Genomic DNA, 21,976 nt, shown 5'->3' with positions numbered 1-21,976 from the left:
ATACGCCGTCCCATGAATGTTCCCAAACCAAAAAAATCGACCCAAACCATGCTTTTCAACATTGCGACTATGCGCTATCCCACCACAAACAGACGCCGAGACCTTCTTTAAACATGCTACCCTTGATGCGGTAGGGTGTCTTGATGGGCGAATCTTCGGCTTGCGTAGGGCCAATAGGGGTCTGGTCATGCCACTCCTCGTCAACGACCTGCAGACGCACCATCTCGTGGGTATCATAAAAGAGCCTCTCTTCCTCGTCAATGTTCCATATCCAAAGCTGTTCAGAGTGATTACTGCGCAAAAAGGTCAGCGATGCCTGCTGCAAGGACGTGGCAGTTGAGCTTCTTACTATTCAGCACCAGCAGGTAGCTCTTCGAACGGTACAAAGATGTCGTCGAAGAAATCTGTCCGTACGTTGATGCCGGCGGGTGTGGAGCTGCGTATACGGCCAATGATGACCTCGCCTTTGAATGGGCGAAAGACAATCATGCGGAACTCGACTTGAATATATTAGCCCATGTCTGAAGCCAGGAATCAAGTTTTGGAGATGTACTACCATTTACGTTGACCAGTCCGGTTCCATGGCCGATGAGTCCCTCTGACGTCCAGAGAATATCATAAAGGCATATACATAAGCCGATTTTTTGAATAACCTGTCACCATCTAAAGTCAGTCAGTGCGCCCCGAGTTAACGGGCAAGGACCGGCTCACCTTATTGGCGTATTTGGCGTTGATGTTGTCTTCAATGGCGATGATACTGCGTTTAGAAAAATCTTCTGGCGCAATCTGCACGAGATCAGAAATTTTCGTCTATTACAGTACATCAGTTAATGATTAGCGCCTTGACTTCAATCAAGTCTGACGTACAAGAATGAACATGGCGAGGCTCGTCGCGGCCGCGATCCGCGAGAGAGAAATTCAATATCCGGTACCGGTTAGGACCACTGCCCATTCCCCAGCAGTAAGCAAACAGAATAAGAGGCTAACTAGCCTGAAGCGACTCGTTGAGATGAATGAGGTCTTGCTTTGGTGACGCTCAGCTCCAGGCGCGCGAGACTACCTCTCATGGCTTAGAAAATCAGAAAGCTTGCGCATAGAACAGAGCCACAGGATGCATCCAATCGGGCTTAGCTGTCAAGCCTCACTGTGGCTTTGCTGTGCTGACCGCCTGCCGCTTCGAGTGCCATTTATCCCGGTCCACTAGCCAGAACATGTTACAATCGGCAGAAAAATAAGGCGGCGCCTCCCCAAACTATCTTGGGAAGCTCCTTTACGAGGCTGAAGATGCTTTTCTGCTTCAGATAAGAACAAAACAGACCGCACTTTCTGAATCCCAGCTGCGCACTCCGCTGTGTACGCTCTCGCATCGGACTGTCAAGGTAAAGCAAGCTTAAGCCGATAATAGGTTGTCGCTTGTCAGTTTGATTACGCCTCTGTTTCTTCGTCCTTTCCGCCGTCACCTGCTGTTTGCGTGTGCTCTCTCACTTCTTCTCTTTTTGAACAAGCATTTCCACAGACAGTTGTTGCGCAGCAAGTCCTTCTCGTCTCTGCAGTTGAATTTTAGCGAACGCGCGTTTACTCTCATCTTGGAGCTCTCCCTATACACGCCTTTTTCATCTCGCCCATCTCCTTTCCATCATGTCGGGATACGGGTACGGGCCACCACCGCCGCCCCCGCCCCCTACATCAAGCTCTTCAGGAGGCTATAGTCGAGGATCAAGCTCCCAGCGGCGTGGAGGCCCCCATGGCCGTGGTCGTGGAGGACAGGGGCATCACAACGGGCAGCGACATGAGCACCATGCTTCCCAGCCGCGGTACGATTATCCGCCCCAGCCATATGCGCATCACCCTCTTGGTGCCACGAGCTATCCCCCGACGCCTGCTGCCAGCTATCCGCATCAACCTCCCCCTCCTCCCCAATGGGGACACGAGCACGTCGGCCATCATGCGCATGCGCCGGCGCCAATGCCAGCCGCTTCATACTCTGCATATCCGCCTCAAAGCTACCCTCCGGTGCATTACACTCAACCACAGCAGCAGGTTCCATATACACCGCCTCAACACTATCCCTATGGCGCGCCGCCGCCGCCGATTCCATCTCAGTGGAATGGATCGGCACAAACGCATCATCTTGGTGGCCGGCCAGCACGTGGCGGTTATCATGACAAGGGCCCAAGGGGTCCAGCCAGACCCCCAAACGGCAGTGGCTATGCACAGCCCTACCAGCCTAGTCCACGCGCTCATCACCCTCCTCAACACTTTCCCTACGGAGGGCCTCCTCCAACACCGCCGTCTGTCACCCACCACAAAGACTCGCAACATGGGCAGTACCCACGTCGCGGTCGCGGAGGTCACCGAGATGGCGGCAACCGTGGTCGGGGTGGCCACCACAACGACAGGCACCATAATAAACCGAATCAAAATCCCGTCCAGCACAACAACGATTCCGCCTCTCATGGAAAGAAGAAGAAGCGCAAGACCAATACACTTGGCTTGACGCCTGGCACGGGGGAGGAATCTGAGGATGACGAGGGGGAGGAAAAGACGCTCAGTGAGCTGCTAGGACAGGAGGCATTAAGGTTTGCGAAAGCACTGCGCATTTCGACTCATTTTCAATTCTAACCTCAGCTTTAGTAATATCGGTGACGTTGCTGCCTTTTTAGCAGTGCGTCGACAGAACTACCCCACGAGAGCTCGTATCGAGGCCAAAAAGGCTGCCGCGCAAGCGCAAAGAAACGAGGACAAGACTGCGTCACTCGAAAGGGAAGCAGACAAGCTGCGTAAGCAGCTACGCAAAGTAGAATCGTCTATCAAGCGAAAGCGAGAGCAGGGCGACGAAGGTGATGAGATGCGTGGCGCCTCGGATAACTCGTCCGACGATGGCCCCCCTGAAGCTCTATCAACCAAGGCGTCGTCTACAACTATACCCAGTCGGCCACTTCCTCCTGCTATCGGAAAGAGAGCAGATGTTACTAGACACTGCAAATACTATTCTACAGGTGGTACTTGCGGTAAGAAGGGCAAGTGCCGCTTCGTGCATGACCCTGCGATCCGCGAGGCTGCCATCAAAGAACGCGAGGCCAACCATGGCCGTTTGACCATTCAGCAGCGCTTAATCTTGAATGACAAGGAGCAAGAAGATTTAACGGTTTTGCGGTCTATCCAGTACCTCCGTCAAAAGGGCATCATGCCAGACGCAATCGCTGCGAGTGCGGCCGCGTTAAACGGGAGCAAGGAAAGCAGCGCCGAAAACGACACAGAGGTTAAAAAAGAGGCCACTTCAGCTGATAAAGATCCTGGCCCACCACTTGTCGTTTCATCCACTTCTCCATATCAGCTACTACCGCCCCCGACATCGCCACCGCAGGTAACCGTGAAGGTTGAGCCTGATGTGAGCACGGCACAGAGTCACTCAAACGACAAGATGGAGGTTGAAAGTGACGACTCAGACACTACCAAACACTACGAGGGATGGCTCCTTCAACCCTATGGCTCGAGCGGCAAAGGCAACGTTGCGCCGTGAGTACGGGCGCGTTGAAGCATCATGTACTAAACACGTGGGAGCGACCAACCTAGATTGGACATTTGTCTAAAGCAGAATGTAGAGTGGAGCAATTTCCCGATTACTACCATTGTAACACAGCTAACCACGACTTTTAATATACCACTACTTGACTTGATGTTGTGCCCACGTGTAAGAGGGCTCGTGTTACTTGGACAGCAGCACAGTGTACAAAGCGGCATCGAAAAGGATAAATATAAAACTCCATCGCTAAATGTTTATATAACAAAGTATGCTCGCCAAAACCCGTCCATCTTACCCCCTCTTAGGTTCTTGAACAAATTGAAAAAGAGAGAGCAGAGAGTGTGGGAATAAAAGCTTTCTAAACAAGAAAAGCATCCCCGATAACGCCATGGTATATTCCCAGCCTGCCTGCCTCGTTTCTCCCACACTGTGTCGGCGCTCGCCCACCACATCACCTCTTTGCGTATCCGTCACCTAGCAAGACAACGCATCAAAAAAGAGCAGCGGAGTAGAGAAAAAGAAGAAAAAAGCAAGTTTCACCGGTAGCCACCGAGGGCTCTGCGGCGACGCTCCTCCTTGGCGGCCTTGAGGCGCTTTTCCAGCTTCTCCTCGCGAACGTCCTCCAGTCGGGCGATGCGCGCGGCGCGGTCCTCCTCGTCGTAAATGTCGTCCATGCCGGCCTCCATGTCGGACGAGGCGTCGGATGCGTACCCGTAGCGAGGCTCGCCGCCCTCGTCTTCCTCCTCCTCGTCGTAGTCAATGAAGTCGTCCATGTCCTCGTCGAATTCGTCATCGTACTTGCTGCCGCCGCGAGGCCGGACCTTGGGCGCGCTGAGAAGAGCGCCGCCGCGCGGAACGTCGTGGTGCCGCTTCTTGGAGTCGCTGGTGCTGAGTTTGGGCCGCGCGGTGCCCGCGTAGCCGGTCGTCGCCGTGGCGGCCTTTTTAATCTTCTTCTCGGGTTCAGCAGCGGCAGCAGGCTTACGGGCGGCGCCTGACGAGGATGTTGGTGGCCGCTGCCTGGACAGGGACGAGGAGGACCCGGCGCCGGGTCGTCTGGCGCCGCTGCTGCCACCGTTCGAGATACCGCTACCCGCAGGACGCTGCGAAGGCCGTGATGTGCCACCGTAACCGGGAGCCGCGACCGGTTTCTTCCCTCTCGCGGCTGCCGTCAATGGTCCCGAGGCGGCAGCGTCCTCCTTGGACCGCCGCGGGGGGTTCTCAACCTTTTTGTGCTGAATCTTGCCGACCTGCCCCATTGACGCCTGCGCCGCCTTGCCGCGGGCGAGAATCTCGGCAAACGAGCCCTTTTTCGGTGCTGCCTTCGCGGGAGCGGCGGCGGCGGCGGCGTTGGCGGACGAGGACGAGGACGCGGGCGGCGCGGGTCTGGGCTTGCTCGGTGTCGGTCTCGACGGTCGATCGGCCGCTGTTCCGGCGTAGCGCTGCGCAGCGGACGAGGCCTGGGTTGGCTTTGGCACCGGTGCCGGCGCCGGCGGCGTGACGCGCGGGGCCTTGTTGAGATTGCTGGAGAGCTCAGCGCTGGCCTTTCGCTTGATATTCGCGGCGGAATTCGGGCGAACAGTCGTTGAGGTCTTGTCCGCCCCTCCGCTGATCGAGGCTAACAAATCACCGATCTGGATGTAGTCATGGTTAGTGAGTGAGCTGTGTCGCGGAGAGATACTGCAAACTGCTCGCGTCTGGCAGGCGCTCTGACTCACAGGCATCGTGAAAGTGTCGTTTGGTCACGCTTGCCACGGGTATGAAGATGTCGTCGAAATGGGGTGCGTGTTTTGTGTTTCTGTTTTCAGTACAAGATTCTGCCGGCTGCTCAGCGCTCAGTCAAAAGCCTCGGGACCCAAAAAAACCAAGGCAAACGATCCTCGCAAATTTGGGGTCAGCTTCGACCTGGCGCGCCGAGGCAGCACTTGTATTTAGCCGTGGTACGGAACCACAGTTTCCCGCGTGCGGTACAAGAAGACCAATGAAAGATGTTGGAAATATGCACAAGCGGCGGTGTGACGAGCCGTTGATAAAATGATTCACAGCTTCTTGAATCAAAGAGAGTGGTGGCGCGGGAAAAAGAAAAGGGCACAAAGAAGATAGACGGTATGATGTGAGCAGCTGTCAACTTGTCGTCCCCGGTATTGGCTAGCCAGAAAGCCTAACCAGTCCAAGGCAGGCGTAATGTTGTAAAAGAAAAAAATAGAAGTATGCGCCACATTCGAGATGAGGCACGTGATGCATGTCATATCGGTGGCGGCGGATGCAGGTGTGGCTGGTGCGTACTTGTATCAAAGCCCCCACTCCCTGCCTGCGCCCTAACCTGAGTGGCTCGCCTAGGAGAAACCCGTTCGCCCACAAACTGGAAAAGAATTGTGTGAGGGCCTCCACCATTTGGGGCTTTTCTGTGTGTCTACTTTCTCGTGACCCGCCCATTCAGAACCTTTTTTTTCTCTTGATCCTACTCTCAATCCCATTGCATCAATTTTGAACCCGAAGGTTTCAGTCTCCGCCTCAATACCCGCGGTTAAAGTGATTGATTTCTCGTGTTCCTTTTCGAACTCTCAACAGTGAGTCGCGCCGTCGCCTCCAATGCTTTTGCGCCATGAACTTGAATTTCGAGTGTATATACATGCCTGCCACCCCGCCGTTCAGAATGCTGGCATGGAAGAACACCTGGAAAGATTTGGCCGCCGAAAGCGCAAAAAATACCAGGCTGCAGGTCGGCTAACCAACATCTATTTTACACAGAACAAATTCAAAATGAAGCACCTCGCCGCTTACCTTCTTCTTACCCTCGGCGGTAACGAGTCCCCCTCCGCCAAGGACATCACCGGCGTCCTCTCTGCCGTCGGCATTGAGGCCGATGAGGAGCGCGTCAAGACCCTCCTCTCCGAGCTCAAGGACAAGGACATCAACGAGGTACGGATATACAATCGGTCATTGGGGGGGGGCTTGTCGACGAGTAAAGGTCTTTTCTGCGCGGCAGCTGGCGACGACAAGGAATCGTCACTCCCGCAGGAAAGAACTCGCTCTCCACAGAGTACCCTGACTGTATATACAGGAAAACGAGAACAGAATGCTGACATGTAACCTTTTTTTTTTGCAGCTGATCGCCGAGGGCTCCAGCAAGCTCGCCTCCGTCCCCTCTGGTGGTGCTGGTGGCGCTGCTGCCGCTGGCGGTGCCGCCGCTGCCGGCGGTGCTGCCGACGCTCCCGCTGCCGAGGAGAAGGAGGAGGAGAAGGAAGAGTCCGACGAGGACATGGGTTTCGGTCTGTTCGACTAAGCGGTCCGCTCACGACTGTTACGGTAACGACGACAAGGAAAATAAAAGAAGAAGACGGAACAAAGCTGGCCTCTTCTCTTTTTTTTTCCACCGGAAAAAAGCGATTTCATGGTTTTTCGGGTATTGTGCAACAGAAACGGCATTGGTATGGAAAATGGGGACCAATGTGCACACTTGGGGTTTACGTCTTGGACTCGCCTTGGTGCGATAGTTGGAGTTGTTTGGCCTCGAGATTTACGATGAATCAGAATCAATTTTTCGGAGCGTTGCTGCTGCTGCTGCTGCTGCTGCTGCTGCTGGTCACCGTGAGACTTGTGATGTGTCGTCGTCGACTACATGGGTGGTACTTCAAGCATGATGCCATTGTCTAATCATTAAAGTATAGGTTACGAGAGCTAAGAGGTTCCAGAGTTTCCAAGTCGCGTGTTGCGCACTTTTAACGCTTTTCTGGCCGATAGTCGCATTCTTGACCTTGCCAGGAAAACCGGCGCGGCTCTGCTACTTCTGCATACGCGGGCAGTGGTGAACCACAGGGATCGGCTGCCGAATAGGACCCTTCTCGGTGCTCCGGCTGTGATCCTCTATGCGTGTCCTCGTAATCATTATCATCGTCATCATCAGACTCACTGCGTCAGAGCAGGTTAGCAGTGGGCAGACCGCACCAGCCTCGCCTTGTTCTCTTCTTCCTTGCGTCTTCTCTTGTCAACTTACTGATAGCAGACTTGTAACTCGCCCGGCCGGTAGCTCAGGAGATTGTGGACGGCCGCCTGAAACTCTTCAGTGCCGCTGTATGGGTTACCGGTGCCGGGGGGGATGCCTATTTGCAGCGGCGACGCGGCTCGCATCCTCGCTGCTTTGCCAAACGCTTCCGTTTCTGCCGCCGCCGACGACGACGCCCCCCTGGTAGCAACTACAGCCTCAGCCGCGGCAGCGACTTTGATACCAAACGCCTCCTTCAGTTTGGTGAAGCGCCCGCCACGGGTAGCGCTGCCTTGACCGCTGGTTGTCGAATCCCGGGGCCGCGTGTCCGGTATGCGGGTAATGTGCGGAGGGTAGTGGTGGTGGTTGTGCGAGAGGCTGTGTACCTCCTCAGAGCCCTTTCGTCGCCCGTAGAGGTAGATGCTGATGCTGGTGAACACGATAATGGCGAATATGCTTACACAGAGCGCCGCAATTTGCGCTGGGCTGACGGCGGCCGTCGTCTCCTAGATGGTACAACAGTTTTAACAAAGTCGTTGGAGCATCTTTCCCCATGTCTAGCAAATAGAACCCCTGGGTAAACAAGTCGTCACTCACGCTGGCTGTGTCCGTCATGTCTTGGCGGCCGAGGGCATCACAGGTGGTGCGGGTGCATGTATGCCGTCGTACAAGGGTGAGTCGGACTGGTTCGTCAAGTAACGCGGGTAGACGGGAATGAGAGGATGAGATTCGGCTGCCCAAAAAGAATACAGAAAGAAAGACATCGACTCAAAAAGGGACTAAAAAAAGCGGCCAAATACAAGCTTTTTCTCCGCTTGGCGGCCAAGCCATGGTCAAAGAAAGCAAACAATTCTGCCTGCTTATTAGTTGGGTCACACACGCTTGGGCCTGGACGTCCAGGTCAATCGGGAGCGCGACGACAAAGGAGTGGCGTCAGCGATCTTGCGTTTGACATAGGTGGGATATACGATTTGCAATGCTCTGCAGAAAGATGCTTGCCGATCGTGCTTCATGCCCTGGTCACGCAGCAACTATGTCGTTTCTGCCCATCTGAGGCGTTGAGACCTAGGGTGCGCCCGCTCGCGAAAAAGCAAACAAATTCCGGGGGTATGACCGCTGATTTCGTATCTACATGGAGGAGACAACAGGGAGAAGTAGGTAACTGGTGTGAAAATATAGAATGCATTCGTACCATCTCATCTGGCCCTGATGTTCGAGTAACATAGCTCCATTCGTGTGGTGGCCTGGCCCTTGGTCCGGTTCGTAAGGATGTCGGGAGTCCGAGGCTTGGTTGGGCATCATGGTAGAAATGCCTCTTCCTCAACGGGAAAGTCTACGCAATTGACCAAAGCTACATGCTTTCCTCCCGTGGTGGTCTTGCTTTCTTTGACGCTACTAGCGAGCCTGTCCAGATTCAGTAATTTTTCAAGAAAGTCGAGGACCCGTTCAAAAGCCAAGGGATTAAACATGTTTCAATTCTTGATCCAGCTCGTATCTGACCACCCGCCTTTCGTATTTCTTCATTGTATCTTTTTGGCTTTGCTCGTCTTGGAAGCATTCGGTAGTAAGTCGCTCTCAACAATGAGTCTCCAGAAGCACCAAACATAGCAGATCATGAAGCCAGCGGCGCCGATGCCAACATTAGCCACGATCCACAGATCGGGCTTGCTCGGCGGTGGCGGCAAAATCGCCTGCGCAATATGCCAAGCGGCCATGAGCACGTAGAAGCCGGAATGCAGAGCCAGCGTTGCGTACTGCACCAGAGGCTTGGTGTGAGTGTCTTGCAGCGGCGCGGTCCAGGAAACAGGGGGAAGACCAAGCAGATATGCCCAAAGAAGGGTAAGCACTGCGTAAGGAACGGCCAGGTCAACACGTTGCAGCAGAGGGAACATGGTCCAAGCGCCGAGAATGTTGGCGAACCCGACCCAGGAGCGCACACTACCATTGAGGCCTTGCTTGCCCGCTAGAAGCATCGTCATGGGCATCAAGGGAAGAAGAACACTCTTTTCGTGAACTTGGTAGCTGAAGAGGAAGAACCCCCAAGCTGTGGTGGCAAAGGCTAGCGGCATAGTAGCTTTCAGCGGCTTGATGAAGAGTATCAGGTTTGGTGGGATGACGGCAAGCAGCGTAAAAGCGAGGGAAGCCTTTTGCAGCAGATCACTGGGGTATTTTCTCAGCTTGATGACGACGTTGGCAGCGCACCAAAAGTTGGCAACCTTGTCCTCAAAGAGGCCACGAGCAAATGGAAACACACGGTGCACTAATTGTACGAGTTGCTCCACCACGGGGTAATAAAAGGCTTCGGTGTCGAGATGATTCGAGAGGAATGAAAAAATCGGCAACGGCGGCGGAGGTCCTCCAAGCTCGGGTCGCGAGGAGATGCCCCGGCGGGCGTCATAGAGAGCACCGGCGACGATGGGGAGCACCAAGACAGCAAAAGAGATGAGCGTTACCAGGGCGATTCCAACAAGCCGGCCAATGCTGATACTAGGCTTGATGCAACGTCCGAGAAGGTAGGCAAAGACACTGAAAGCGTAGTAAAGCGCCATCTGTTTGAAACCTAGAGCGCCAACAAAGAAGACGGCGGCCCATCTGTAGCGCTCGGCGAGGAGGCTCGACATGCTGGCAAGCACGAGTCCCAGCATGACTGTATTGTACTGAAAGTGAATGTGGTCGACGAGGATAGTTCCAGGCTGCATCAAAATGGCAACGAGGGCGACATTGCTGGCCCAGGCCGGCACGCCGCTCAGTCTGCTGAAGCGGCGGACAAAGACGACGACGGCGGGGATGTAGGTCAGGTACTCGGATACGATGACGGTCGCGCGCATGAAGACTTTCAGATTGGCATCATGGGATCCGCGCGATGTGAAGAGCGCAAACCAGGCCGGGTCGAACAATGCGCCAATCTTGCCGAGAAGCCAGCTGTGATAGGCCGTCAGGGGCGGGTAGTCTAGCCCCCACCACTCGAGGTCGTGAAAGTACCATTGGGAGATGGGCAAATGCGTGGTGATTTCCATCCAGTGTCGTTGCGCCTCGTAGTCGCCAAACATTGGGGGTCGCTCGAAGCCTATAGTGAGGAAACAGAAGAGAGCTGGTTAGCTTGGCTGTTTGACACGACGAAGGAAACGCACCAGAGTAGCCCCAGAGTCCTGCTGCCCAGCGAAACAGTCCGGCGACCATGAGAACAAGAGGTAAAACGGTCCATTGCGAAGAGGCTGTGCGTAGCGGCCAGAGAAACCCGGCCAGCGGGAACAATGGCGCTTTGGAGGGAGCTTCGGCGCGTGGGCGGACGTCGAGGTCGACGCCGTTTGTCTTGCCCTTGCGCCTGGGCTTGTGCGAGGCAGGGCTGGCCATGGCCATGGTTGCTTGGCCTTGATTAAGGTTATAGATTCAAAAAGGAATCGACATGCGGAACTGCTTTTGCCGTGCAGAGTGAAATGGCACGGAAGAGAAGAAGAAAACGGAATAAGTCGCAGAAAAGAGTGACGTGTGAAGATGAAGGAAGAAGCTGTCCCTAACTGGTGTGGAGAACTGCTAGAGGGAGCTTCCTTTGACTACTTGTGCCCACCTAGAGTGCCCCGTGGTCTGGTATGCGCAACGTTGGACAAAATCGTTATCGTTGCTCAATTGATAATACATTTTTTTTTTGCCGAAAATTGACTAGAGACGGTATCTACTGAAAATGCAATAGAGACGGACTCGCCAAAACCTTACCACGTTGGTTCTGGTACCTGGGTTTGCAAGCGTCAGCTCAGCGACACTGGCTGAAGCTTAAAGGTACAACTCGAGATGGACTTCCGGATCAAACTCTACATAGGTCTCGAATATGTGCCAAGGCGGAGGCGTATCAATATTTAGGGTGGCTGTCTGTTACCAACTTAGTGAGCAAGTCATTGTACTATTGCCAAGTCGGCGAATAGGTAGGGAAAAAGGAGGAGTCTACAAGGGAGATTATTCATAGAGGGAGAAAACAAGTGACAAAAAAGAAATGAGCAAAAGTAAAGATGGTGAAGAAAATAGGCAAGAAAGAGAATTAGCCGCCTAATCGCCGATAACGATGATTTAGTTCAGGGCATGTCGGTTTCTGCAACCTGCGCAAGTGCTGTATAGATGTTGGTTGCTACCTAGTTGTCACCAAATAAGAACAAGTGCAGCACCATGCCAGCGACGCAAAACCACATGATATAGTCATCGGGCCACCGGCCATTGGAATGAGATCGTACCACATACTGTCACGATAGTGTTTGTTGGCCAAGCCGGTCCCGGTTGCTCGGACTCATGCAGCTGTCTCAGCGGTCGTCTGATGTAGTTAGGTAGCTAGCGTCAGTCGGCGCAGCGATGGGAATGTGACGAGAATAGGTGGCGGGCAGGATCCGAGGACAATTTGAATCATTTTGTAAGGTGCTAAATGAATGCGAAATATGAAAAGAGAGTTTTTCTTGAAAGCATATGGTGCCCGAGAAACATGTTTATTGAGGCCAGAACTTGACGCACGGCCATGGCCGAGTATTGTCGTGCCCGTGCAATCGTATGAATTATTTACTTACTCGAGTCATTCTGCAATTTCTCACCAGCAATGCCCCGTTGGCATATTGATTTTGAAAACGGGTTTCCTAGTCACTTCTCCGCCCGACGCAATTTTAATCAAGTCTCGCTATAACGCTGTGCCAAAAATCGATACACCTCAACTTGCGTGTTTGCCTACTAAAGTATTTAAACATCTCGGTAGTCGGTACTCTGTACAGCCTCCGGGACAAACGTCCCACTAATTCACTGACCCCCCCGGTGCCCCCCCCCCCTTCAACGTCCGCCCATCGTCACCGGAGCTGCAAGTACCTAGAACAGCTGAGCCTCCCTACCTCACTTCACTCCTGCATGCCAGTCTCGCATTCGTCACCTTCAATATCGTCGTCTTGGCCTCCGATACCCACGGCAAACGTACTTGCCATTCGACACCTAGCGATGCTGTGATTCTGATTTCGCCCGCTGGCCACCAACTCTTCTTCCTCTCTACTCAACTTCCGACCAATTGGCATAGATCATCACGGGCCCCCGCGACCTGCCTCACCAAGCCATGGCTTCTCTGCAAGCCCACCGCCCCGACGCGGATGGCGACGACGGTCAGCCAGAGTCGTCATCGCGAGCGTCGCTCTCTTCCGCTTCCACAACCAGCCTTGTATTCGACCGCTTACAAGAAGAGGTGGAGAAAAAGCCCTCCGACCGGAAGACGAGCCACCGCGACACCGAAATTAAATTCAGCCCCTTTCGCGACGATGATGAGGACCAAAATAATGACCTGGAGAGCGGCCCCTTCCTGCCTCAGTCCGGCGCCGGCGCCGGTATCGGCAAACAAATACCCATGGACCGCAACTTGAAGCGTGTGCTCTTCATCACATTTGCTGTTCTCATCGCATTCTGGGGCCTTGGCCTTGGCCTCTTTCTCTTCACTGGCGGCCATACACATGCCAGCGATACCGAACACGACCCCGATGCCGACACGCGAGGCTCTGGCAAGCCCGTCACCCTCGACCAGGTCCAGTCTGGATTTTGGGCCCCAAGCTACCAGTCCATCAGCTGGATTGCGAGCCCGGATGGCCAAGACGGTCTGCTTCTCGAGCAAGGCACCAGTGATCAAGGCTTCTTGGTTGTCGAAGATGTTCGCAACAGCCAAGACACACCCGATGCTGCGGCAGATGCTGTCAGTACCAAAATCCTCATGAAGTCATCTTCCTTTACGCATGACGGCCGGCAGCATCATCCCACTACCCTCATGCCGAGCCCAGATCTAAAAAGCGTCCTGCTTGTTGTCTACAAGGAAAAGAATTGGCGACATTCATACACTGCCGTGTACTACATCTTGGATGTGGAAACTCAGGCTGTAGAGCCGTTGATCCCTTTTGAAGATGACGTTCGCATTCAGCTCGCCACCTGGAGCCCCCAGAGCGATGCAATTGCCTTTACCCGTGATAACAACATGTACATTCGTCACATCAAAGGCAGTAAACAGATTGTTCAAATTACCAAAGACGGCGGTCCTGAATACTTTTACGGTATCCCGGACTGGGTATATGAAGAGGAGGTCTTTAGCGGAAACAGCGCAACTTGGTGGTCTGCCAATGGCAAGTATCTCGCCTTTTTACGCACCAACGAGACTGGTGTGCCTGAATACCCCATCGAGTACTTCAAGTCACGGCCCAGCGGCAAAGCGCCTATCAAAGGCGAAGAGTCGTATCCTGATGTTGTCAACATCAAGTACCCCAAAGCTGGCTCGCACAACCCGTTTGTTGACCTCCTCTTATTCGATGTCGATGCTGGCGAGGTCTTTTCTGCAGAGACCGAGGGCGAGTTTCCTCCAGATGACCGCATTATTAACAACGTTCTCTGGGCTGGTGACAAGCTCCTAGTAAAGGAGACCAACCGAGTCAGCGATTTCCTCAAGGTCCTGCTCATCGACGTCGCCAATCGCAAGGGCAAGGTAGTCAACTCGGTCAATGTCAAGGACATTGACGGTGGCTGGTTTGAGATTTCACACACCATGACGTATATCCCTGCCGATTGGTCCAAGGGCCGCAGATACGACGGCTACATTGACGGCATCATTCACGAGGGCTACGAGCACATTGGCTACTTTACCCCTCTCAACAACAGCGAGCCTGTCCTCCTTACCTCGGGCCAGTGGGAGGTCGAGAACGCGCCTTCGGCTGTCGATCTGGCAAACAACCTCGTGTACTTTGCCGGTACCAAGGAATCCTCCATCCAGCGCCACGTCTACTCGGTCAAGCTTGACGGATCCGAACTCAAGCCGTTTACCGACGTCTCTGAAGAAGCCTATTACAGCGTAAGCTTCTCCTCTGGCGCCGGCTACGCGCTGCTCTCCAATCGCGGCCCCAAGGTTCCCACGCAAAAGATTGTCGCCACGCCCTCCAACGCGGCCTCGTACAGCCGCGTCCTCGAGGCTAATGCCGAACTGGCTGACCGCGCCCGCAAGCATGAGCTACCCGTCCTCAAGTACGGCACCATCGATATCTCCGTCAACGTATCGCTCAATTACGTTGAGCGCCGCCCGCCGCACTTTAACCCGAAAAAACAGTACCCCGTGCTCTTCCAGCAGTACTCGGGCCCCAACTCCCAAACCGTCACCAAGCGCTTCGCCGTCGATTTCCAGTCCTACGTCGCCTCCAGCCTGGGCTACGTCGTCGTCACCGTGGACCCCCGCGGCACCGGATTCAAGGGCCGCGCGCACCGCGTCGTCGTCCGCGACCAGCTCGGCGTCATCGAGGCTCAGGACCACATTGCCACCGCTCGCCACTTTGCCGCCCGCGACTACGTCGACGCCGACCGTCTCGCCCTCTGGGGCTGGTCCTACGGCGGCTTTCAGACGCTCAAGACGCTCGAGGCCGACGCCGGCCGCACTTTTGCCTATGGCATGGCCGTCGCACCCGTCACCGACTGGCGCTTCTACGACTCCATCTACACGGAGCGCTACATGCGCACCCCGCAGCAAAACCCCGACGGCTACGACGCGTCCCGCATCGCCAACGCCTCTGCCCTCGGCCAGGCTACGCGCTTTCTCATCATGCACGGCTCCGCCGACGACAATGTGCATTTCCAAAATTCCCTCACTTTGCTAGACGACCTCGACGTCGCAGGCGTTGAAAATTACGACGTCCACGTCTTTCCCGACAGCAACCACGGCATATATTTCCATAATGCCAACAAGATTGTGTATGACAGTATGTTTGAACAGAATCCCAACCCTACCACCCTTTAAACAAGTCATCCATTTTTTTTTTCTACAACTTACCAAAACTACAGAACTCAATAATTGGCTCATCAATGCCTTCAATGGCGAATGGCTCAAGATTGCCAACCCCAAGCCAAATCCCATCAAGCGCTCTCTGCAAAGATTGGCCGAGTAATCATTACGCAATAATCAGGATAGACAGGAGAGGGGGCATCCTATGTAATGAGACAGTGTATTATTCTTCGTTTCTCTATTTACATCATCAGGTAGGTAGCGAGCAGTCACATCGTTGTCAAATGGCATCATGATTCTTTTCAGGTAGTAGTCGAAATTCAAATAGCAGCATTAATCGAATAAACTATCATACACATACAACACTCACACATTGGCCATTCTGGCTTGCAAGTTCGTGAATGCTTCCACCTCGACTCAACTCTCACTTCCTCTATTTTCTCCCACCTCATGAAAAGCAAGTCATTCGCGCAAGCCGCACAGAACATAGCATCGAGATCAATCGCAATAAATGCCCATTGCTCTTCGTTCCTATATCCGTAGATTTTCCTCCCTCTCTTCTTCACATGGGCCATGCAGTTCCAAAATAGATTCGCTTTCGTCCCGCGTGCATTTCCTTTTAGTTTTGCCCAAGTACGCCTGCACCTGATCCCAGGCCTCAAAAAGGTTGAAAACAGTATAATAAGGCCTTCAAAAAGACGGCGCAGTCCTCCATAATAAATCATCATGAGGCCGCATCGCAAGAAAACATTACTTGCAACGCTTAGTATCCGTAACCGGTGGGCTGGGAGGCAAAGCCAGTGGGCTGAGGGGCGAAACCGTTCGCTTGGCCATAGACCGGAGCGGGCGAGGCGGGACCGCCAGGGCCGGCAGTAATCATCAGGCGACCTGCACCCAGGATGGGAGTGTTGTCCTCAGTCTTTTCGTGCTCCTTCTCTTTGGCCTTGCGGGCCTCATTGTCGGCCTTCAACAGAGCGATCTCCTTGGTCTGCTGCGAAAGCATGTTGATCATGTAGGGCATGGTAAAGTCATTGAGACCGTGGCGCCACGACAGCTCAAGAACGACATCTGGGCGGATAAGATCGTTGCAGGCATACAGCATGCCGGTGTAGCACTCGCGATGACCAATGTCGACAAACTGTGGCGCAGTCAGTAATTGCTGAATGAGGACACTGAGGGCAATACTTACATAGCGAAGAAGGTCCTCAACAATGTCAGCCTTGGCGGAAATGGCTGCAGTCTCAATGGCATCCTTGAACAACTTGTCCTGTTTTGACAAGGCAATGGATTTCTCCCACCGCTTGTTCTTGCGGTAAATATTAGCGGCAATCTGGCGGAAGAAAATGAGATCATGCTTCTCAAGACGGGCAGCCAGCTGGACGGCGTCGTAGTTGTCGTAGTTCTGGACCGAGTCGCGGAGTGTCTTGTAGTCCTCCTCCTCGATGAGCAGGTCGTTGACAGCCTCATTGACAGTGCGTTTGTTCTGGCTCTGCACATTCAGCAGGAAGGGCTTGATGAGCGGTAGGCTATCATTCTTCTGGAACATCTTTACAACGCGGTTGACATCAACTCGGGTGGTCAGGGCGGCGAGGAGGTCGGTCAGCAGCGAGGGGTGCTGCTCGACGTAAAACTTGATAGCGCGATAGTAGATTTCCAGATTGGCAACCTTGACAACAATCTCCTTGAACTGCTGGTGATCCCAGGAGTTCTCAGGGCGCTCAATTACGGCAAGAGCAGCATTGTCAAACTCGTCATAGTGATAGTAGCAGAAGACCAATTCCGGCCACAGGTTGGCTTCCTCGCACGCGCGGATCATCTTTGGCATGTTCATCCTGGACCAGAAGATCTTGATGTGCTCCATGAGGCGCTCGGGGTGGTACTTGGACAGAGCAATGCCAAGCTCAGTGAACATGCCCATGTGAGCACGCTCGAGGCCAAGGCCCTGCTCGAGAAGGCTAATAAGCTCATCAAAGTAGCCGTTGTATTCGTATTCCTTGACGAGCTCTTGCAGCTGCTCAGCATCGACAATAAGATTCAGACCGCAGATCTGAGCCAGGCGGAACTCCTTCTTGTTGACGCAAGCACCGTGCACCTGCTTCCAGACTTTGATGTTATTGGCCTTGCGGGCGCAGTCGACGGCAGCCTGGTAATCCTCGAGATGGACGAGGGTAGTGGCAAGCTTGGCCCAGTTGGAGATGCTGGTGAAGAAAATCTTGGAAGCTTCGTAGAGGCCCTCGTTGTAGGCCTTATCGCCCGACTCCTCAATGTTGGCGACATTAGTCGCGCGAAGGAAATCCTCCAGCTCGGGTAGCTGGTCCAATCGGGCGTACGAAAAGGCGAGAGCGGTGTCAATGGCAGGCTCACGCAGAGTTTTGCGGGCCATGCGGAGGTAGCGAACGAGGTCCTCGTCCTTGCCAGCATGAGTAGCAGTTTCAATCACTTCGTTGTAGTTCGAGGGGTCCTCGGCCTTGATATAGGAATCAATACCATCAGTGATACGCAGACCGTCGAGCTGAGCCTTGGCGACCTTGCTCCATACGTCAGGCAGGTCAACCTCCTCGGCATAAGCCTGGGCCCGATCAATGCTCACAACGTGCTCGACGAGAACGTTGACAGCGGCAGACTTGTTATCGGCCTTCTTGTAAATCTCAAAGGCCTCTTCGTGCAGACCGACGTCAATGCAGGACGTGGCGATTTCGTCTGCGTTGTAACCATCGAGTTTGTGAATGTAGTCCATGACACGACCCTTGTCAGCCTTGGCAGCCGTGAACAAGAGGAGATTCTGAAGATTCTGGTTGTCGCTGAAGGGGGAAGGCTCAAGAACAATCTTTTCAAGCAGCTCGATGAGTTCGAGCGGCAGGTCGTTCTCAAGCAGCGCAGCGACAGCGACGGAAACCTTGGCAGGGTCAGTCGACTCAGGGACAGCAGTGGCAGTGACCTGATCAACAACAGAGCGTCGGTGAATATTGTTCTCGCTGAGGACAAAGTTCCACAGCTCACCGTCGGAACGCTCGAGCAAGTAACGAGCCTGAGCGCGGTACATAGAGTTTTCATTGGTAATGTTAACGAGCTCGAGATCGTTCTGACCCTTGGAGTAGGCAATGTAGGCGAGGTTGGGATCACGCTTCTCGCAGTATTTACCAACAGTCAGAGTGTCATACTGATCGTTCTCCTTAAGGAACTTCTCAGGGTTGTTGTTCGAGTCGATGTAGATCTTGGCCAAAGCATTAAAGACAGCCTGCTGTTGGTTGCCAGCCTGGAGAGTGGCCTCGAGGAAAGGAAGGAGAAGTTTGAGGCGGTTGCGAGACTCGACTTCTGCGACGAGTTCGTCGATGTTGATCTCCTGGGCATTGACAGTGCTCAGAAGCTGCTTGATGATGTTCTCCTCGCAGTCAACATCAAGTAGGCCACCAACAACAGCTGGAGTGCGTGAGGGGTTGACACGCTGGACATATGCCTCAATAGCCTGGAAGTGCTTGTTCTGGTAGAGGAACAGGATGAGGTCATGGACAAAATTGAATCGGTCGCAGACAATGATGAGAGGAAGCTGTTCGGGAAGCTTGGCCTCCTTGAGGAAGTTCTTCACCTTTTCGGGGTTGTAGCTATTGCTGTCACGGCAGATGCGCTCGACCTCGTTGAACTGGCCCATCTTTGTGGCAGCCTCGATGTACTTGAAGTGCACATCGGGATCCTCAGATAGGTTGACAATGCTTCCCAAATAGTAGAAGAGACCCTCGGAAGTTTTGTATTTTTCGAATAGATCGATCAAACGGACAGGCCCAAGAAGCTCAGAGTACTTGGTGGCAATGTTGACAACAGACTGTAGGTTCTGGCGGATGTTGGTCTTCATCATTGCATCGAGACAATCTAGAGACTGCTCGACGGACAGCTTGCCGAAGAAGCCGGAGAGCCACTCGGGGTTGAAGTTGGGGCTGCCTGGAATGTTGACAATGACGCGCTTGATGGCCTCGGGGTCCTCGTAGAGCTCCAGGGCTTTCTGAGGAAGACCAGCTTGTTCGCAAAGCTGGGCAATGCGGCCCTTGTCGAAGTGGGTGAACATATCATTGCCCAGTATAGCCTCCGCGACCTGAGGGGCATGCATCAGGTTCATCTCCAAAAGCCTGGTTTGGAGACGGGCGTGCTCAGGCTTGTTGTCCTTGAGGGCATCAAGGAGGAAAGCAGTGGCCTGCTGAACCATGCCCTGTGACTGAAAGATGTCGCAGACGCGCTCAAAGTCTACCAGAGGGCCCTGATCGCTGTTGGCGAGGGCTGTAGCAAACTCGGCACCCTTCTCGGGGTTGACACGAATGATGTGCTGAAGCAGCTGAATATAATCGGGCTTATAGCCGGTCTGGGCCGAGTACGGAAGGATCTTGTCAAACTGACCAGTCTCCGCAAATCCAGCGACGACCTTCTGGGGCACATTGGCCTTGAGGTAAACGGTCAAGGCCATGTTCACGTCATAAGGGCGAACCATGTCGCCGAGTCGTTCGGAGCAGTCCAGCTTGTTCTCACCAAGCCACTTCTCGAGGAGATGCTTGCGATTCTGCTGCAGCACAGGCTGTGCCAACTCGATCGTCTCGTGTTCGTTCAGAGAGCCCTTGTCGAGCAGCATACCGAAATACTGAAGGGTGAAAGCCATCTGGCCAGGTTGGGTAGGAAGGCGCTTGAACTTTTCGATGGTTTCGGCGGTTCGCAAGAAGCCACGGGGCGAGTTGGCGGCGATCTTGGCGGCTTCCTGATAATTGCCGGCGTTGAACAGTTGCTCAAATTGTCTGCCGTAGAGGTTGTCGGCACCAGGCAGACCAGCTCGCGAAGCCAGCTTGATGGCGATCTCGGTATTGGCGGGATTCTCCAAAAGGTAGGGAATGACGGTGGTCTCATCGACGGTCACCGAGAGCACCTGACCCTTGCGGTTAATAGCCACAAGACCGGCCGAGACGCTATCGGCACACGTTGTGAAGATGGTCTCGCTCGAGATGCGGTTCATGAAGATTAGAGTAGCCGTCTCAAGATCGTAGAGATGGATGAAGCCGTATTTGGTGACCATATAGACAACGCCATATTTTTGAGAAATTTGTAGAGCGACAGGGAAGTCATTTGTGGCCTCGGGTGGAAAGAAGATGTCCACGGCCTTTTTCTGGAAGACTGGGTTCGACTCGGCATGATCGACCTCGACAACATGAAGCTTGGCGCCGGTGGCAGTGCGCACAGCAAAGCTGAAGAGCTTGGTATCTTGGGGGGCACCCTCGAGGCGCAGGGTACCGAAGGAGGCGGCGTGACCCTCGATGGCCTGGCTGATGCCGCGGTCCTTGGAGTAGAGCTGCATGGCGCCGACGACACGGCCCTGCTGCTGGGAGATACCGACAACGACCATCCACTTGCCGTCGCTGTTAACGCGGTAATTGATGATCTGGCAGCCGTTGAGGTTGGCATTGCGGTCAAAAACCTTGACGGGGCTGTCCTGGGCAGCATCGGTAATATCCCAGTGGTATACGCTGGTAGTGGTGACAAGACCGAGAGTACTGTCGCTCACCCATCTCCAGAACTGGACATCCTCATTCATTGTGGAGGACTTGAGCTTCTTCTTCTGCTCAAGATCGAAGATTTGCAGCGTTCTCGACTGCGCCTTGAGAGCAATGATATGCTGATTCCAGTGCATGATAGCGCTGTCGGCCTTGATGGGCCGGCGTGTGACATTATTTCCATTTTTGAGCTCGACAATGACGACCTCTGGTTGAGCTCCTTCGCTCTTTTGTTCTCGGATGCAAATGTATGTGTCGGACTCGAGAGTCTGCGGGGCGGGGGGAAATGACCAATTAGCTCCATCGAGTTTCCGAGACCATTGTGAGAATTATGGAAGAACTTACACAGGAGTTGAAGCCAACGGATTGCGCGTCAACACCGACACTGCCGAGCTGGACGAGCTCTTGAAACTTGATAGGTAGGGGCGCCATGGCGCCGGGTGTGAATCTATCAGGACCGGAATCGGTGAAAAGACAGCTCGGTGCTGTTAATGCAAGCTGCGTAGAAAAAGCTCGCAGCAGAAAGGGTGCGGACTCGAGGTTGTCGGGGAGCGACGAGGCGCTCTTCGATGACGTTTAGGGAGTTGGAAGCTTGTGGCCCAATGCCCATGCACGGATTCGGCGCGGCGGAGGCGCAAAGTAAGGAGAGAAGCTGAAGCAGACAGAGTAATACGCAGCAGAATTAAACTGGATGAAAATGAAAGAATGTCGCGAGATAGGGCTTCCGAAGTGGGGGGTGAATGGACGGAAGAATCGTCGCGTGTTTGGATGAGATGAGGGTTGTTTGATGAGGTTAAGGAGAAGGCAGGCAGACTGTTTGGTGGAGGGCTTACCTGTCACTTGCGCGAGGTGTCCTTCCTTGCTGGGGAAAGTGCAGAAGCATGGAGGTACGTACCGATTTAGCATTACGCAGACAAGTTCCAAGCAGGCAAAAGCTAAGCAGCGCTCCAAAAACGCACTGAACACACCACTGCCTGCACCGTCGCTAGCATAATTGGCTCAGGCACGCCCGCCTAGTGGGCTGCCCCAATCTATTTGGAAAACGGGTGGATCAATCATGTTCCGTCCCACAGGGCCGCGTCTGGTTGGCTAGCACATGCGTTTGTTGCTGGGCAGTGCCAATGTCAATGCCCAAGCGAAAAGCTGCCAGTTGCCACTTGCAAACCGAGCTTGCCAGCTGTCAACAG

General features: G+C 53.9%; 8 protein-coding genes across 8 annotated transcripts; 3 read left to right on the top strand and 5 right to left on the bottom strand.

The window, feature by feature from the left end:
- Positions 1–67: 67 nt before the first annotated feature.
- On the bottom strand, positions 68–879 carry BBA_07040 (RNA polymerase III subunit Rpc25; the record flags this gene model as incomplete). The annotated part of the gene is made up of 5 exons (XM_008602137.1): positions 68–293; positions 350–500; positions 554–653; positions 712–810; positions 868–879. The coding sequence occupies 5 exons, from the start codon at positions 877–879 to the stop codon at positions 68–70; spliced, it is 588 nt and encodes a 195-aa protein (XP_008600359.1).
- Positions 880–1,638: 759 nt separating this feature from the next.
- On the top strand, positions 1,639–3,523 carry BBA_07039 (nuclear fragile X mental retardation-interacting protein 1; the record flags this gene model as incomplete). The annotated part of the gene is made up of 2 exons (XM_008602136.1): positions 1,639–2,579; positions 2,635–3,523. The coding sequence occupies 2 exons, from the start codon at positions 1,639–1,641 to the stop codon at positions 3,521–3,523; spliced, it is 1,830 nt and encodes a 609-aa protein (XP_008600358.1).
- A 539-nt stretch (positions 3,524–4,062) lies between these two features.
- BBA_07038 (Chromatin SPT2) lies at positions 4,063–5,247 on the bottom strand (the record flags this gene model as incomplete). The annotated part of the gene is made up of 2 exons (XM_008602135.1): positions 4,063–5,157; positions 5,242–5,247. 2 exons carry the CDS (start codon positions 5,245–5,247, stop codon positions 4,063–4,065), a joined length of 1,101 nt encoding a protein of 366 aa, XP_008600357.1.
- Positions 5,248–6,286: 1,039 nt separating this feature from the next.
- BBA_07037 (60S acidic ribosomal protein P2, putative) lies at positions 6,287–6,809 on the top strand (the record flags this gene model as incomplete). Its single annotated transcript, XM_008602134.1, has 2 exons — positions 6,287–6,445; positions 6,633–6,809. 2 exons carry the CDS (start codon positions 6,287–6,289, stop codon positions 6,807–6,809), a joined length of 336 nt encoding a protein of 111 aa, XP_008600356.1.
- A 436-nt stretch (positions 6,810–7,245) lies between these two features.
- On the bottom strand, positions 7,246–8,123 carry BBA_07036 (uncharacterized protein; the record flags this gene model as incomplete). The annotated part of the gene is made up of 3 exons (XM_008602133.1): positions 7,246–7,435; positions 7,521–8,014; positions 8,106–8,123. The coding sequence occupies 3 exons, from the start codon at positions 8,121–8,123 to the stop codon at positions 7,246–7,248; spliced, it is 702 nt and encodes a 233-aa protein (XP_008600355.1).
- Positions 8,124–9,028: 905 nt separating this feature from the next.
- BBA_07035 (glycosyltransferase family 57) lies at positions 9,029–10,868 on the bottom strand (the record flags this gene model as incomplete). Its single annotated transcript, XM_008602132.1, has 2 exons — positions 9,029–10,575; positions 10,640–10,868. 2 exons carry the CDS (start codon positions 10,866–10,868, stop codon positions 9,029–9,031), a joined length of 1,776 nt encoding a protein of 591 aa, XP_008600354.1.
- Positions 10,869–12,582: 1,714 nt separating this feature from the next.
- BBA_07034 (dipeptidyl aminopeptidase) lies at positions 12,583–15,427 on the top strand (the record flags this gene model as incomplete). The annotated part of the gene is made up of 2 exons (XM_008602131.1): positions 12,583–15,241; positions 15,324–15,427. The coding sequence occupies 2 exons, from the start codon at positions 12,583–12,585 to the stop codon at positions 15,425–15,427; spliced, it is 2,763 nt and encodes a 920-aa protein (XP_008600353.1).
- A 600-nt stretch (positions 15,428–16,027) lies between these two features.
- On the bottom strand, positions 16,028–21,221 carry BBA_07033 (Hypothetical protein; the record flags this gene model as incomplete). Its single annotated transcript, XM_008602130.1, has 3 exons — positions 16,028–16,402; positions 16,454–21,058; positions 21,135–21,221. The coding sequence occupies 3 exons, from the start codon at positions 21,219–21,221 to the stop codon at positions 16,028–16,030; spliced, it is 5,067 nt and encodes a 1,688-aa protein (XP_008600352.1).
- Between the last annotated feature and the right edge of the window lie 755 nt (positions 21,222–21,976).

This window comes from Beauveria bassiana (genome assembly GCF_000280675.1).
Source record: "Beauveria bassiana ARSEF 2860 unplaced genomic scaffold BBA_S00022, whole genome shotgun sequence".
NCBI lineage: Eukaryota > Fungi > Ascomycota > Sordariomycetes > Hypocreales > Cordycipitaceae > Beauveria > Beauveria bassiana.
This window is presented reverse-complemented; position numbering and strand designations above follow the sequence as displayed.